General features: G+C 36.2%; 1 protein-coding gene across 1 annotated transcript; it reads right to left on the minus strand.

The window, feature by feature from the left end:
* Positions 1-10,982: 10,982 nt before the first annotated feature.
* LOC110913651 lies at positions 10,983-11,477 on the minus strand. Its single transcript, XM_022158472.1, has one exon. It carries the CDS (start codon positions 11,475-11,477, stop codon positions 10,983-10,985), a length of 495 nt encoding a protein of 164 aa, XP_022014164.1.
* Positions 11,478-13,453: the final 1,976 nt, after the last annotated feature.

The raw sequence follows: 13,453 nt of genomic DNA on the forward strand, positions 1-13,453 counted from the left end.
TTCAGTGAGAGTCTTGAAACATTACAGCTCTTCATTCTTGTTCAGTCTTCTTCAGGAATTTCTCCTGGAATCATATCCTGTTCAGGAACTTCTTCAAGGAATCATGTGCCTGGATCTTTCTCTGGCTCTAACTCTCGTCAGACTCCCCCTATCATCATGCTGGGATCGCTGTCTGGAATTTGTTATCACCATTGAAATCAAATCCTGGCTTTATCATTTTAAGCTCTCCTCAGGTTCTGCTGTACCTCCTGGCTTTCCGTAGCAACAGGATCAGAAACCTGCAAAACTCAACCACTCTATAACAAACCAAAATAATTGTGATTCAACTTAATGAGTCAACTAATCATTTGAGACTTTTCACAATTAAAACTTTTTCAACATTTGACACATTCCAATTACTGATTCAACCTAATGAATCATTTTAAACATTTCAAACCACTTAACCAACCTGTCTGTTCATCAAGTTTAGCCTTTGAGATTTTGAATGTCAGATTTTCATCATCATTTGTCGAAAATCTTTTTGGATTTATCAAAATATGAAACGTAAATGCAAAGACAGAAATTAAAATGCAAAACAAACATGTTTTTGTGAGATTGTGCAAGAGGATCATATCAGTTTTTGAGACACATCACAAGCACCGTTAAGCTTCTAATCGTTTTAAGTTCTAAACGATTCACGCAGATTGACGATATAGTTGTCCTCTTAAATTTTCATACAATTTTCAATCTATTCAGGATACTATTTAAGTGTTTTATGAACTTAGTTCAATTCATGTGTCCCACCTCTTGAATATACTCCCGTATCCAGAATCCCAATATTCAGTCTTACAGGTATGAATACTACAATGATATCTGTACATAAATTAAGGGAAAAATGCGAGAACTAAGGGATCTCAGGTCAGAACTTCCGTTCAGCAGAGAGATATCAGCTTCGACTTAGCAGTGTGTCCCCTTTAGAGGATCTTTTTAGCTACAACAGATGATTATCAATTTTATTGTCTAATCAACTGAGGGCTTTATGCTATATTTCAAGCATTTTGGATAAAGTATTAGCCAAGGACTAGGTCAAAACTACCGTTCAACAGAAGTCCCGGAATAATACCCCAGACATCATAGAGTATAAACACCTAGTATATCAGAATACGAGACCTTTCAAACGAGATTTCAGGGGTTACCTATATATCCAAGTAGTGTTCCCCACGAATTTCACAAGTTTGAAATTTTAGGTTTATATCCTGAATAAATATACTAAATGTACAAAAACCTATCGTCACATCATCAGTGAGACCGTTTATCACATTTGACATTACATTTCTTTAGCGTGCTGTGATAGTCCACTGATTTACTATCATTTCCTCTTATTTCGCAACAAAACTCATTTTTAATTTTTCAATGTTTTTGACATTTTCAAATTTTCTGATTTTTTAAAATTTTTCTCCCCCTAAAATCAAAATATGTTTCAATTTTGATTTTCTGGGAAAATTTGAAACAAACTATACAAAGTTGACAACATGATGAGAATCGCATCAATTCTCCATCCACATGGCGTAAACAATCAGAACTCCCCCTCACAACAAACTATTTTCCCATTGTGATCTCAAAACACTTAAGTTTGTTTTAATCAAAATGGTTTTTCCGAAAAACTTAGTTTGTTTACCAAACATTTGTAGGTACGGGGTTACTTCATCACCTTGTTTTCTTCCTCCACATGACAGATTTAACAAATTCAGTTTTAGATCTCAAACACCACTTGTAGAAAATCAAGTACAACTTAATGTCCCTGATTTACCACATGTAAAACGAAAAAACACCAAAGTGAAATTTCTCAAGAAATGTGTCGATTCATGTTCCACGCTTACCAACCTGGGAACTCCGGCAAGTCAGGTTTTTCTATTTAAACAGATTCACCCAAGCCTGACGGTCCTTGGGTGATTTCGAATTCTTATTCAACAATGGTGGAAAGTTTGCATCATCCATTGTTAAACTTGAATTCTCTTTTTTTACATCAACCAATGGCTCCTCTGGTTTTGACGACCCAGAATCATTGCCCGCAGGTGGCTTGTCTGACTTTGACCTGTCAGATTCATCACCGACCATTTTCTTCTTCCTCTTTTCCTCTTTTGTCCTCAGATTTGTATCTGATGAACTCATCTTGCTTGACTTTGCAGCCGAGGAAGCTGATTCATCAGACCTCTTATTCTTTCCAACGGATGAACCCGAGGACAAAATCTTCTCGAGATACTCTCTCGCCTTCTTCCTCTTTTTCCTCAGTCTGTCTTTCTACCCCTGTGAAAGTTTAACTTTCTTTCCTTGACTTATCTGATCTTGAACTTTAGGTTTTAGAACCTTCTGTTCATGGGGCTTGACTTTGACTGGAATCTTTGCCATTTTCTGAGACTTAGCCCTCAATCTTTCATTCGATCTCCTTGGGAATCTCTGGCAATGTGACCTTTGATCTGACAATTGTAGCATCTTCTGGTCTCATAATTCCAACCCTGGCAGTTAACAGCAATGTGTCCTTGATAACCACATCGGTAACACACTCTGTTATCGTACCATGTACCACCTTCACACCAAACGCTCAGATCATAACATTGTTTGGCTTGGTGGTATTCCTTTCTCAAGTTTGCTGGTTTTGACTTTTCAGCACTGTGGTCCAACCTGCACCACTTATTACCAACAATTTTTGAATTATCAATTTTTACTTTTTGTAATTTTTGATTTTGATTGGATGATCGATCTGATGAACTTTTATTCTCTTTTTGAACATTTTTCAAATTTTTACCCTTTTGTTTTTGTTCTACTTTCTTCTTCAAAGGTTTTTGCTTAGAGCATTCACCTTTTTCAGTTGATTGCAGAACAGTTTTCTGGAATTTTTCTTTTAAATTCAAAAACAATTTTTGTTTTTCAATTTTTTCATTTTCATCATCAGATTTCTCATCACAATCTTCAACTTTGACATTGTCAAAGTTTGTGACATCGTCACTTATTGGAACAGAATTGATAGGTTTTGGACAGGGGATATTCAAACACTCAGATGAAGTCACAAAACCTTTCAAATTCTTTTCAAGTTCCTCAATTTTGCTCCTCGAATTCTCAGCTCCACTTTCAAGCCGAGATATTCTCCCAAAATAAGACTTGATTGTTTTCTCATTCTCATTCTTCAAATTTTCAAGAACAGATTTTTTCATTCATCAAAACTTTTATCTGTTCCTGAAATTTTGATTCATTCGCTTTCAGATTTTTGTTTTCCAATTTTATCCAGACATCTTCATTTTCTGATGATTTCTGTTTGCTTTCAAGCTCTTTTTCCAACTCTTTGATTTTCTTTTTAGCACATTCACCTTCTTTTTCCAATTTTATAATTTTCTGAAGATGGGAATTTATCATTTTCTGTTTTTCAATGTTGTTTTTGCTAAACACATCTCTCCCATCTTCAAGAATTTTCATTTGATTTTGAAAATTTTTCTCAATTTTTGATTTTTCAATTTCAAAATACTTAATTTTCTCTTCAAAAACGTTTTCTTTTTCTTTCAACTTCTTGTTTTCAAATGTCAAACTGTTCAAATTACTTAACAGTTTGTCATTTTCATCCTTCAGTTTCTCACAATTTTCTTTCAAAATAAGAATCTGCTTATCATCAGTCTACTTCACATTTTCTAACTTCTTGACTTCCGATGTCAAACTTTCCGCATCCTTCAAGAGTTTGTCATTTTCAGTCTTGAAGCTGTCACATTCGAAACACACTGATACAGAATTTGAAGAGTCATTCTTCACAGATTCTACAATCTTTGACATTTCCTTTATCTCTGCCTTGTATGTTCCTGCACAAACAATTTTAACAAAATCAAGAGGTTTGAAATTCTCATCAATATAACATCCTCTCTTATAGTTATACTTCATGTTATGTTTTGCACCAAAACATATTCAAATTCTTTTGTTAATCTCAGTAATTACATCCAAATTGATTTTATCCAGATTTCCCAGATTCAGTTCATCTAGATTATCTTTAATTTTATTCATCAATATCTTCTTCTTATCAAGATTTTCATAATGACGTTTTTGAAGTTTACTGATGAAATCAGATGGATGTAATTTTGGGAATTTAGGCTTTTGTTTTAATTCCTTTAAAACATCATCCCATTCAGCAGGTAAAGCGGCTTCCAACTTCGACATCTTTTCAGTATCTGTCAAATTTATTCCAAACGATCTTAACTTGTCCATCATGTAATTAAATCTTTTTTCCATCTCTTTCAAGCTCTCATTCTGTTGACAAGCAAAATTTTCAAGTCGAAGAGTCCAAATATGCTTATCATCTTGATCAAACATACTCGTATGATACCTCCCAAATCTATTTATCCTTTCAACAAACTCATTCTCTTTTTCATCAAACATTTCTGTCATCGTTCGAAAAATCTCGTCAAAATTTGTTGTTCACAAAAGCGAACCAGAATGTTCACCCGAGCGGACCACAAAAGCGGACCAGACTTGTTCAAATGACAAAACTTGTTCGTAAAAGCGGACCAGAATGGTTCGTTCGAGCGGACCAGTTGATGTCTTAAAAGCGGACCAGATTAGTTCATTCGAGCGGACCAGTTATTGTCTTAAAAGCGGACCAAACACTAGCCTTTCAAGCGGACCAGACACTAGTTTTTCGAGCGGACCATAAAAATGGATCTCAATCGAACATCATTTTGACCCATTTTTAGTCCGTATTTCAGTCCAAAACTTTCAAGGGTTTATCTTTGTTCAATAATACACAATCTGTGAACTTTTGGTCCAATTTTGTCCGGTAAAATTCCCTGAATTGATGAAAGAAGGTGTAGAAATCAGAATTTTGAGCGAAAATCGAGCTAAACGGTAAGAACTCTTCCTCCTGAGCTCTGATACCACTTGTAGGATCGTTTTTGCGACCTGACGAGTCGACCAGAAGAGTGCTTAGACAGAATCAGAGGCGGAATTCATTGATTCGGTCTTCGTAAAGCTTGATTTCACTATTTAACGTCTCCTTTATTGATAATCTGACAAATATACAAGATTCAGAGACAAACGGGCAGGGCTTCGCTGTTACACCTTCAAAAACACACACACAGATCCGCTTGAATGACTCACATATATATAGGCACATTGGTTCGCTTATATGGACATGTCCATATAAGCGGACCACTCATCATGTCACAAGAGAGAACCACCTAAGTGACATATGAGCGAACCTATATATAAAGTGACTAATAAGCGGACCTCTCTATATACCCTATAAGCGGGCCTATCTCAAACATAATTTCTCGATTCCCGATCACTATACAATCAGCCCTAGCCTAAGACTCGAACTAAGATGTAGTCGACAGACAACTGCACCAACAATATCGAAAATACTAAAATTAAACCTTGTAAAATTCTGTAGATGGCCGCTAACAATATTACCCAAAACCGTCAGTAACCTATCACTAAAAACAATCCTTGAAGAGGATCATTTCAATCATAACACTTTATGGATTGATATCGAAACTTAAGAATCGTTCTCAAGTAAGAAAAGGTATCCTATGTGTTGAACGATCCTAATCCCGTTGAACATCTTATGGATGATAAGGATGCCTATAACGATTGAATTAAGTACATCGAGGATACTATGCAAGCCTCTTGCCTCATGTTAGGAATTATGATTCCCGAGATTCAAAAGGATTTTGAACATCATGAGCATACGACATGATGAACCAATTGTAGGAAACGTTCCTAAGGGTAGAATGCATCGAAACGGTTCGAGCGCTTCATGCATGTCGAATGGAGGAAACCCAATCGGTTTCATCTTATGTCTTTAAGATTAAAAGCCGCATTGATCGCCTCGAAAAGCTCAATATGGATAGAAGGGCTTTATCCTTTCTAACGATCAATGAGAATGGCAACTAGAAAGGGCATCACCCCGACACCAAAGCAAATGTTGCCAAAGGAAAGGGGCACATCAAAGGGAAAGAAAAAGAAAGACTAAAGCGGAACCACCGAAACCAAAATATAATAAGGCAAAGGTTGCCACGAACAATCCGTACTTTGAATATGGTGAGATGGGGCATTTGAAAAGGAATTGTCCAACCTATCTCAAAGAGTTGAAAAACAAGAGGGATGCGGGGCAAACCTCAGGTACAATATTAATGATACATATTGATCTTAATGTTATTTCTTCAAACACATGGGTATTAGATACCGGATGTGGAACTCATGTTTGCAATTTGTTGCAAAAGGTTAAAAGAAATAAGCATTAAAAGAAGGGAGACATTAGTCTCTCCATGGGCAATGGAGCGAAAGTTCAAGTTGTAGCCCGATGAGACTATGTTTTGAAACTTCCAAATGGTTTGGAAATTGTTTTAAAATGTTTTGAATGCTCCTAGTTTGACTAGGAACATTATTTAAGTTTCCCTTATAAGACAATATGGTTTTGTTTTAAAGTTTGTAAACAATGACATTTCGATGAATGACATGTTTTACTTTAAAGTTAAGCTTTCAAATGGTATTTATGAATTGGTTCATAATAATACATCATTTGATAGTTAAATGTACCAAGCAATCACCAAGAAACTCAAAATGGATTTGAGTGAGACCTATCTTTGGCATTATCGCCTTGGTTATATAAACAGATGTCACATATAAACACTTCAAAATAATTGTCTTTTGGAAACAAATGAAATTGGTTCATTTGATACATGCGAATCTTGTTTACAAGGTAAAATGACCAAGTAATCCCTTAGTGGGAAAGAGCAAAAGATTTATTAGGTATCATACATTCAGATGTATGTGATCCTTTTAAGCCAACGACTAGGAATGGTGAAAGACACTTCATTACTTTTACCGCAAACAATAGTAGTTATGGTTATGTGTACTTGCTGAGACACAAAGTTGAAGTTTTTGAAATGTTCAAAGCCTTCAAAATGTGAAGTACAAAATCAACTCAATCAAAGTTCTTCGTTCCGATAGAGGAGGAATCGAACTCTATTTGGATATGGTTCAATCTATGATGGCTAGGAGCGCATTATCTCTATAATTTTGGGGTTACGCTTTGCTCTCCGCAGTCCGTATATTAAATATGGCCCAAACCAAGAAAGTGGATAAGACACCTTTTAAAATATGACATGGAAGGGCTCCATCATTATCATATTTAAAGGTATGGGTTGTGAAGCTTATGTGAAGCAATACACCCCAAATAAATTAGAAATACGATCTACTAAGTGTATTTTATAAGATATCCTAAAGATGGTATAGGATATTAATTCTACGATCCAACAGAGCAAAAAGGTATTTATTGCTCGAAAGGCTGAGTTCTTGGAAGCTAAAGTTCCTTGTGGAAGGAATTAGTAGAACAGTGGAACTTGATGAGGATCAAGAACCACAAGCCGATACACGTTTGGTTGATACTAGCACTAAACAAGAGGTTGTTGAAAACTATCAAATGGTTGATCAACACACACAAAACGTTCGCAGATCTGGTAGAATTAGTAGTCCACCTGAAAGATATGGATTTTTCATAGATGGATGCGACGTGGTAGATTTGGGTGAACCTACCACATACCATGATGCAATGTCAAAATCCGATTGTGATAAATAGCTTGAAGCTATGAACATAGAGATGCAATCCATGTACGACAACCTAGTTTGGAAATTGGTTGTGCTACCTCTTAACTCCAAAGTAGCTGGAAGTAAGTGGGTTTTCAGGAAGAAAACCGACATGCATGGTAACTTGGATAGTTGTAAAGCGAGACTTGTAGCAAAAGGTTTCACTCAAACTCAAGGGGTTAATTATGATGAGGCCTTTTCGCCTGTGGCGATGCTAAAGTCAATAAGGATAATATTTGCCGTACCTGCATAATATGATTATGAGATTTGGAAAATGGATGTCAAAACGGCTTTGATTAATAAATATCTTGAGGAAGATGTCTATATAGTTCAGCCTAAAGGTTTTGTCGATCCAAAACATCTTGACAAAGTATGCAAGTTAAAGAAATCAATCTATGGATTGAAACAAGCATCTAGAAGCTGGAATCACCGTTTAGATGAAGAGATTAGGGAATATGGATTCATCAAGAACGTTGATAAAGCTTGTGTGTATAAGAAGGCTAGTAGGAGCATTATTACTTTCTTAGTATTATATGTCGATGACATTCTACTATTTGGAAATGACATTCCAACCATGGAAGGTGTAAAAAGCTGGCTTGGAAGTTGTTTTTCCATTAAGGATCTTAGAGAAGTCACCTATATTTTGGGAATAAAGATCTATAGGGATAGATCAAGGCGTTTGATAGGTTTAAACTAAAGTGCATACATTAATAAAGTCTTGAAAAGGTTCAAGATAGAGAACTCTGTGAAAGGTTTGGTACCTATTCAAGAGGGGACAATATTGAATGCGTTTCAAAGTCCAAGCTCAAAGGATGAGCAAGAAAGAATGAAAGGAATCCCATATGCGTCTACTATAGGATTCATTATGTATGTAATGATATGCACTAGACCGGACATGTCATGCGCGTTAAGTTTGACAAGAAGATACCAGCGAGTAACGGTCATTGGGTGACTGCAAAAATATATATTGAAATACCTTAGAAGGACTAAGGATATATTTTAATATATAGATCTGGTGAAGAAGAACTCGTTGTAAAAGGTTACAGGGATGCGAGTTTTGGAATTCGTTGTAAAGGGTTACATGGATACGAGTTTCCAAACTGATCGAGATTGTTCTACACAATCAGGGTAGCATTGTCCACTACAGAATCAGAATACATCGCCGCTTCATTGATTGAGATAATTCATATGGATCTGCCACTTGAATTATTTCCAATCTAGGGGTAGTCCCTACCATTCAGAACCCCTAGAGATATTTATGATAATGATGGTGCGATTGCTCAAATCAAGGAACCTCGTATACATCAAAAGACTAGGCACATTGAGCGGAGTTTCAACTACATAAGGGATGAAGTTGAAAAAGTGAAAGATATGTATTCGCAAAGTTCACATTGATCAAAATATTGCGAATCCACTCACGAAGCTTGTGCCTTAGAACTTCGATATTCTAGTGATTGGATTTGATCTATTTTTTATTTTGATATTGGAACAACTTTTATTATAACTCTTTATTGTATTTTGAGTTATGTTCCATTTTAGCATGTTTAAATCCGTGAATAAGTTGCTTATTCTAAATGTCTGTAGTCGATCATACTTGTGGGAACAAATATGAATGTAAGACTATTATGAACTTGGATTGGTGGATATTCGTGAGGTATGAATATAGAGCAAAGTGTTGCTGCCAAAGTTCATAGATATTTGTGGGATACAAATATTGGACTGACTCGATCCCAAATGTTACTTCATGGAATCATTTGTGATTGATCATAAGTAAATTTGAGTAAAGGCGAATATCATAGTATCCTCTGACCTGAGATACATATTGGGTCTTGATATTCACCAAATATTATACTTTGACTTGGTTCTTTGCTGTTCTGAAACATGGCAGTACATAAGTCCAAGCTCAGGTGTGGTACAAGGTGATTGTGAGAGACGTATGTAGTCAAGATGGGATTTGTTCCTCTTATTTGTTGAGAGTAAGATGTCTAAGGCCTGCTAAAGTTAAATCAACAGAGAATGATCACTCTATGTCTTTAGATTTGACATGACATCTGTAACAAAAGGATAAATGATAGATTCACCTAAATCATGTTCAAGTAAGGGACTTGAATGGGATGATGTTATTGAATGGCACTTCGTCATACGTATTAGGGGTAGTAAACTATTGTTAGGCGGTATTTACTACTTGCGTCAATCTTCTATGTATCTTGTGCAAGTGGGAGATTGTTGGAATCGGTATGCCCAAGACAATATTAAATTGATGTGGCTAGTACGTTATGATCCAAGTCGGGTCATACCCAATAACAAGCTAGACAAACACTTATAATATTTATTTATGATATGATCAAACAAATAAATATTAACACTTAGAATATTTAGAATTTTTTTTTTTAAATAATAGCACTTGAGGAACTAATAAATTATATGGATAACTTATTTTGAGAGAATATTTTATTTTGTTATTTAATGGGTTAAATAACATTATATTAGATTATATAAGATATATGGATATCTTGCAAATCTTACAACATCTCACACAATCCAAGATTAGATTATGTAAGATATATGGATATCTTGCAAATCTTACAAGATCTCACACAATCCAAGATTAGATTATGTAAGATATATGGATATCTTGAAAATCTTACAAGATCTCACATAATCCAAGATTAGATTATGTAAGATATATGGATATCTTGCAAATCTTACAAGATCTCACATAATCCAAGAAAGGATCTTGCAAGAGATTATATATACGGATGATTTGGTGAGAATGAAAGATATAGAGATACACACTAAAATTCAAGTGCAAGAACACCTCTTTTGCTCTCAAAATTTTTGGCCAAGTGTGGTTGATCAAGAGGTGTTCATAAGTGAAAATCCTAGCAATCATAAAGTGCTTTGTTGGAGGCTTGGGGTATACTAGCTTGAGGCTTTCTTGTTTGAAGGCTACCATTCTAGAAACATCATCTCCTTCATATCTCTTGCTATTTGGAAGGTAGCATTCTTATAACACCCTATGGTTGCAATTTTGATAGCATGCATATTCATATATGGATCCAGTTTTTTTTTTTGGTTTTACATATAAAATGGGTTTTATATCTTGTAAGTAACATGTTTTAAATAATATTTTCCGCTGCGTTTTTATTTTATACGGATAAAATACTTTGATAAATATGTGAAAAATCCAACACATATAACTCAGCTAGCTTATCAGAGCTATGAGTCTCCTTGATGGGTAAGAAATGAGCTGACTTAGTCAGTCTGTAAACTATGACCCATATTGTCTCATTTCCATGTCTTGTTTTAGGTAACTTGGTAATGAAATCAATGGTTACCATTTCCCATTTCCACGTGGGAAGTTCTAATTGTTGTCGTAATCATGACGACTTTTGATGTTCAACTTTAATCTGAGCGCACGTCAGACATTTAGCTACGTGTGTGGCTATGGATTTTTTCAAACCCATCCACCAATAGTTGGCCTTTAAATCTTGATACATTTTGTCACCCCCAGGGTGTAATGAATATCTGGAGTTGTGAGCTTCTTGGAGGATTAGGTCTCTAAGTCCTCCATGAATAGGAACCCAAATCCTACCATTAAATATGAGGATTCCATCACTCCCAGGTGACAACTGATCAACAGTTGCACCTAATTTCTCATTTGGAAGGTTAGCCTCCAATACAGGTTCTTTCTGAGCAGCTAACAACCTTTCATTCAAACTGTTCTTCAGTTCAATACTCTTGACATTTATCCAAATAGGTTTAACTCTTTCTTTTCTGCTCAATGCATCAGCGACTACATTTGTTTTACCAAGATGGTAGCGAATCTCACAATCGTAGTCATTCAAGGTTTCCATCAAACGACGTTGCCTCATATTGAGATCCTTTTGATTAAACAAGTGTTGGAGGCTTTTGTGATCTGAGCATATCACACACTTAGTCCCATACAAGTAATGTCTCCATAACTTAAGTGCAAATACAACGGCACCCAACTCCAGATCGTGGGTGGTGTAATTCTTTTCATGCACTTTCAGTTTTCCTGATGCATAGGCAATCACTTTGCCTCTCTGCATGAGCACACAGCCCATGCTAGTGTGCGAAGCATCACAGTAAACAACGAAGTCTTCTATCCCCTCAGGTAATGTTAGCACATGAGCATTGCTCAACTTCTGCTTGAGGATTTCAAAAGACTCCTGCTGTTTAGGACCCTAATCAAACTTCGCATTCTTGCGGGTCAGAGTAGTTAGAGGTGCGGCTATCCTGGAGAAGTTCTTGATGAATCTTCTGTAATAACCTGCTAATCCCAAGAAGTTGTGAATCTCAGTAGGTGTCTTAGGTGCTTCCCAATTCATGATTGCTTCTATCTTAGCGGGATCCACTTGGATACCATGCTCGCTTACAACATGTCCAAGGAATTGGACTTCGCGAAGCCAGAATTCGCACATGGAGACTTTAGCGTAAAGCTTCTCCTATTGTAGCAGTCCTAGGATGCACCGAAGGTGTTTCTCATGATCGGCTTGATTACGAGAATAGATAAGTATGTCATCTATAAAGACAATGACGAACTTATGTAGGTACAGCTTGCAGACTCGATTCATAAGGTCCATGAATGCTGCAGGGACGTTAGTGAGCCCGAAAGGCGTCACTAAGAATTCATAGTTGCTGTTTTGGTCAAAAATCACACAAGGATAATGCAACCAAACTCTTTGTAAACGGGGAATGATGCTTGGTATGATGAACAAAGATAAGGATCACTATAATGAAAATTGCACAAGTGACACAAGGATTTATACGAGGAAAAAGCCCTTGATCAATGAATGATCTGCGGCATAAAAAACCTCGGGTGATGGAAACTACCGATCACCAAACTTCAATATAACAAATAATGGTTACAACTTCGGATGGTAACGAGCTAGGTACAAGGATCACTATAGTATCGTGTGCTAAAGCGTGTGAGAAATGTGTTGTGTCTTCCGAATGTTCAAGAGTGCCATTTATACAAGTGTGTGTGGTTCTATTTTAGGCAAATCACCTAACTACTAGCTCGTTACCCCTTTAGAAATAGAAGTAAATTTAGCCTAATTAATTTCCCTTGAATTGTGCTGAGTTTCCATATTATCCATAACGTCCATCTTTGATTATGCATGTGCGAAATTAGCGTGACAGATTCCTTGTTTACGTTGCTAAGACCAGGTCCAACTCGTAATTCCTACAAAACAATATTAAATCCAAAGAGAACAATCGTTAGTATGAGGATCCTTAGGATGATCCATGATCCTGACCCTGGAGCTCTTCTGAGGATCACTATCTGCCAAAGAAACAAGGATCACTTGTTAGGATACCGAGTAAGGATCATAGGTCATAAAAATCCAGCCCTAACAATTGCCCCCAAAATATAAGGAGTAATTATGTAATATTAACGAGTTATATTTTGCCGAATCTTATCTATAACTAACTCAACGGATATATAGCCGTTAAGAATGAACTATCTGTTGCGATCTGACGTCATGGAGATGACAGCCCTGCACAAATCATCATTATAAATAGAAATAGGGATAGGATCGTTTGCATTTAAATTCAAGAACTCTTCCCTTTATAACCGCGATCTGAGGATTGAACAAGTATTCCCCTTCTCCTTCTCTCTTGCTTATTCTGTATTCCTTTCTTTTTCCATCGTCTTGTAAAAAATGTTGCTCCGGAATTCTCCCAGTAAGAATCCTAAGAATAATAGCCCCTTGAAGGGTCAAGGGATCATCAAGGATTCCCCCACCGAGAGGTGTTGTTTTACTGATTCTCAGATTGACAAAATCCGTCATTATTTTCCGGCGAACACCTGTTTTAAATCTTTCAA

This window comes from Helianthus annuus, chromosome 15 (assembly GCF_002127325.2).
Source record: "Helianthus annuus cultivar XRQ/B chromosome 15, HanXRQr2.0-SUNRISE, whole genome shotgun sequence".
Taxonomy (NCBI): Eukaryota; Viridiplantae; Streptophyta; class Magnoliopsida; order Asterales; family Asteraceae; genus Helianthus; species Helianthus annuus.

What these genes read in the sequence shown, in the direction of transcription:
- LOC110913651 (XM_022158472.1), bottom strand. Translation starts at nt 11,477, where the DNA reads ATGAGGCAACGTCGTTTGATGGAAACCTTGAATGACTACGATTGTGAG.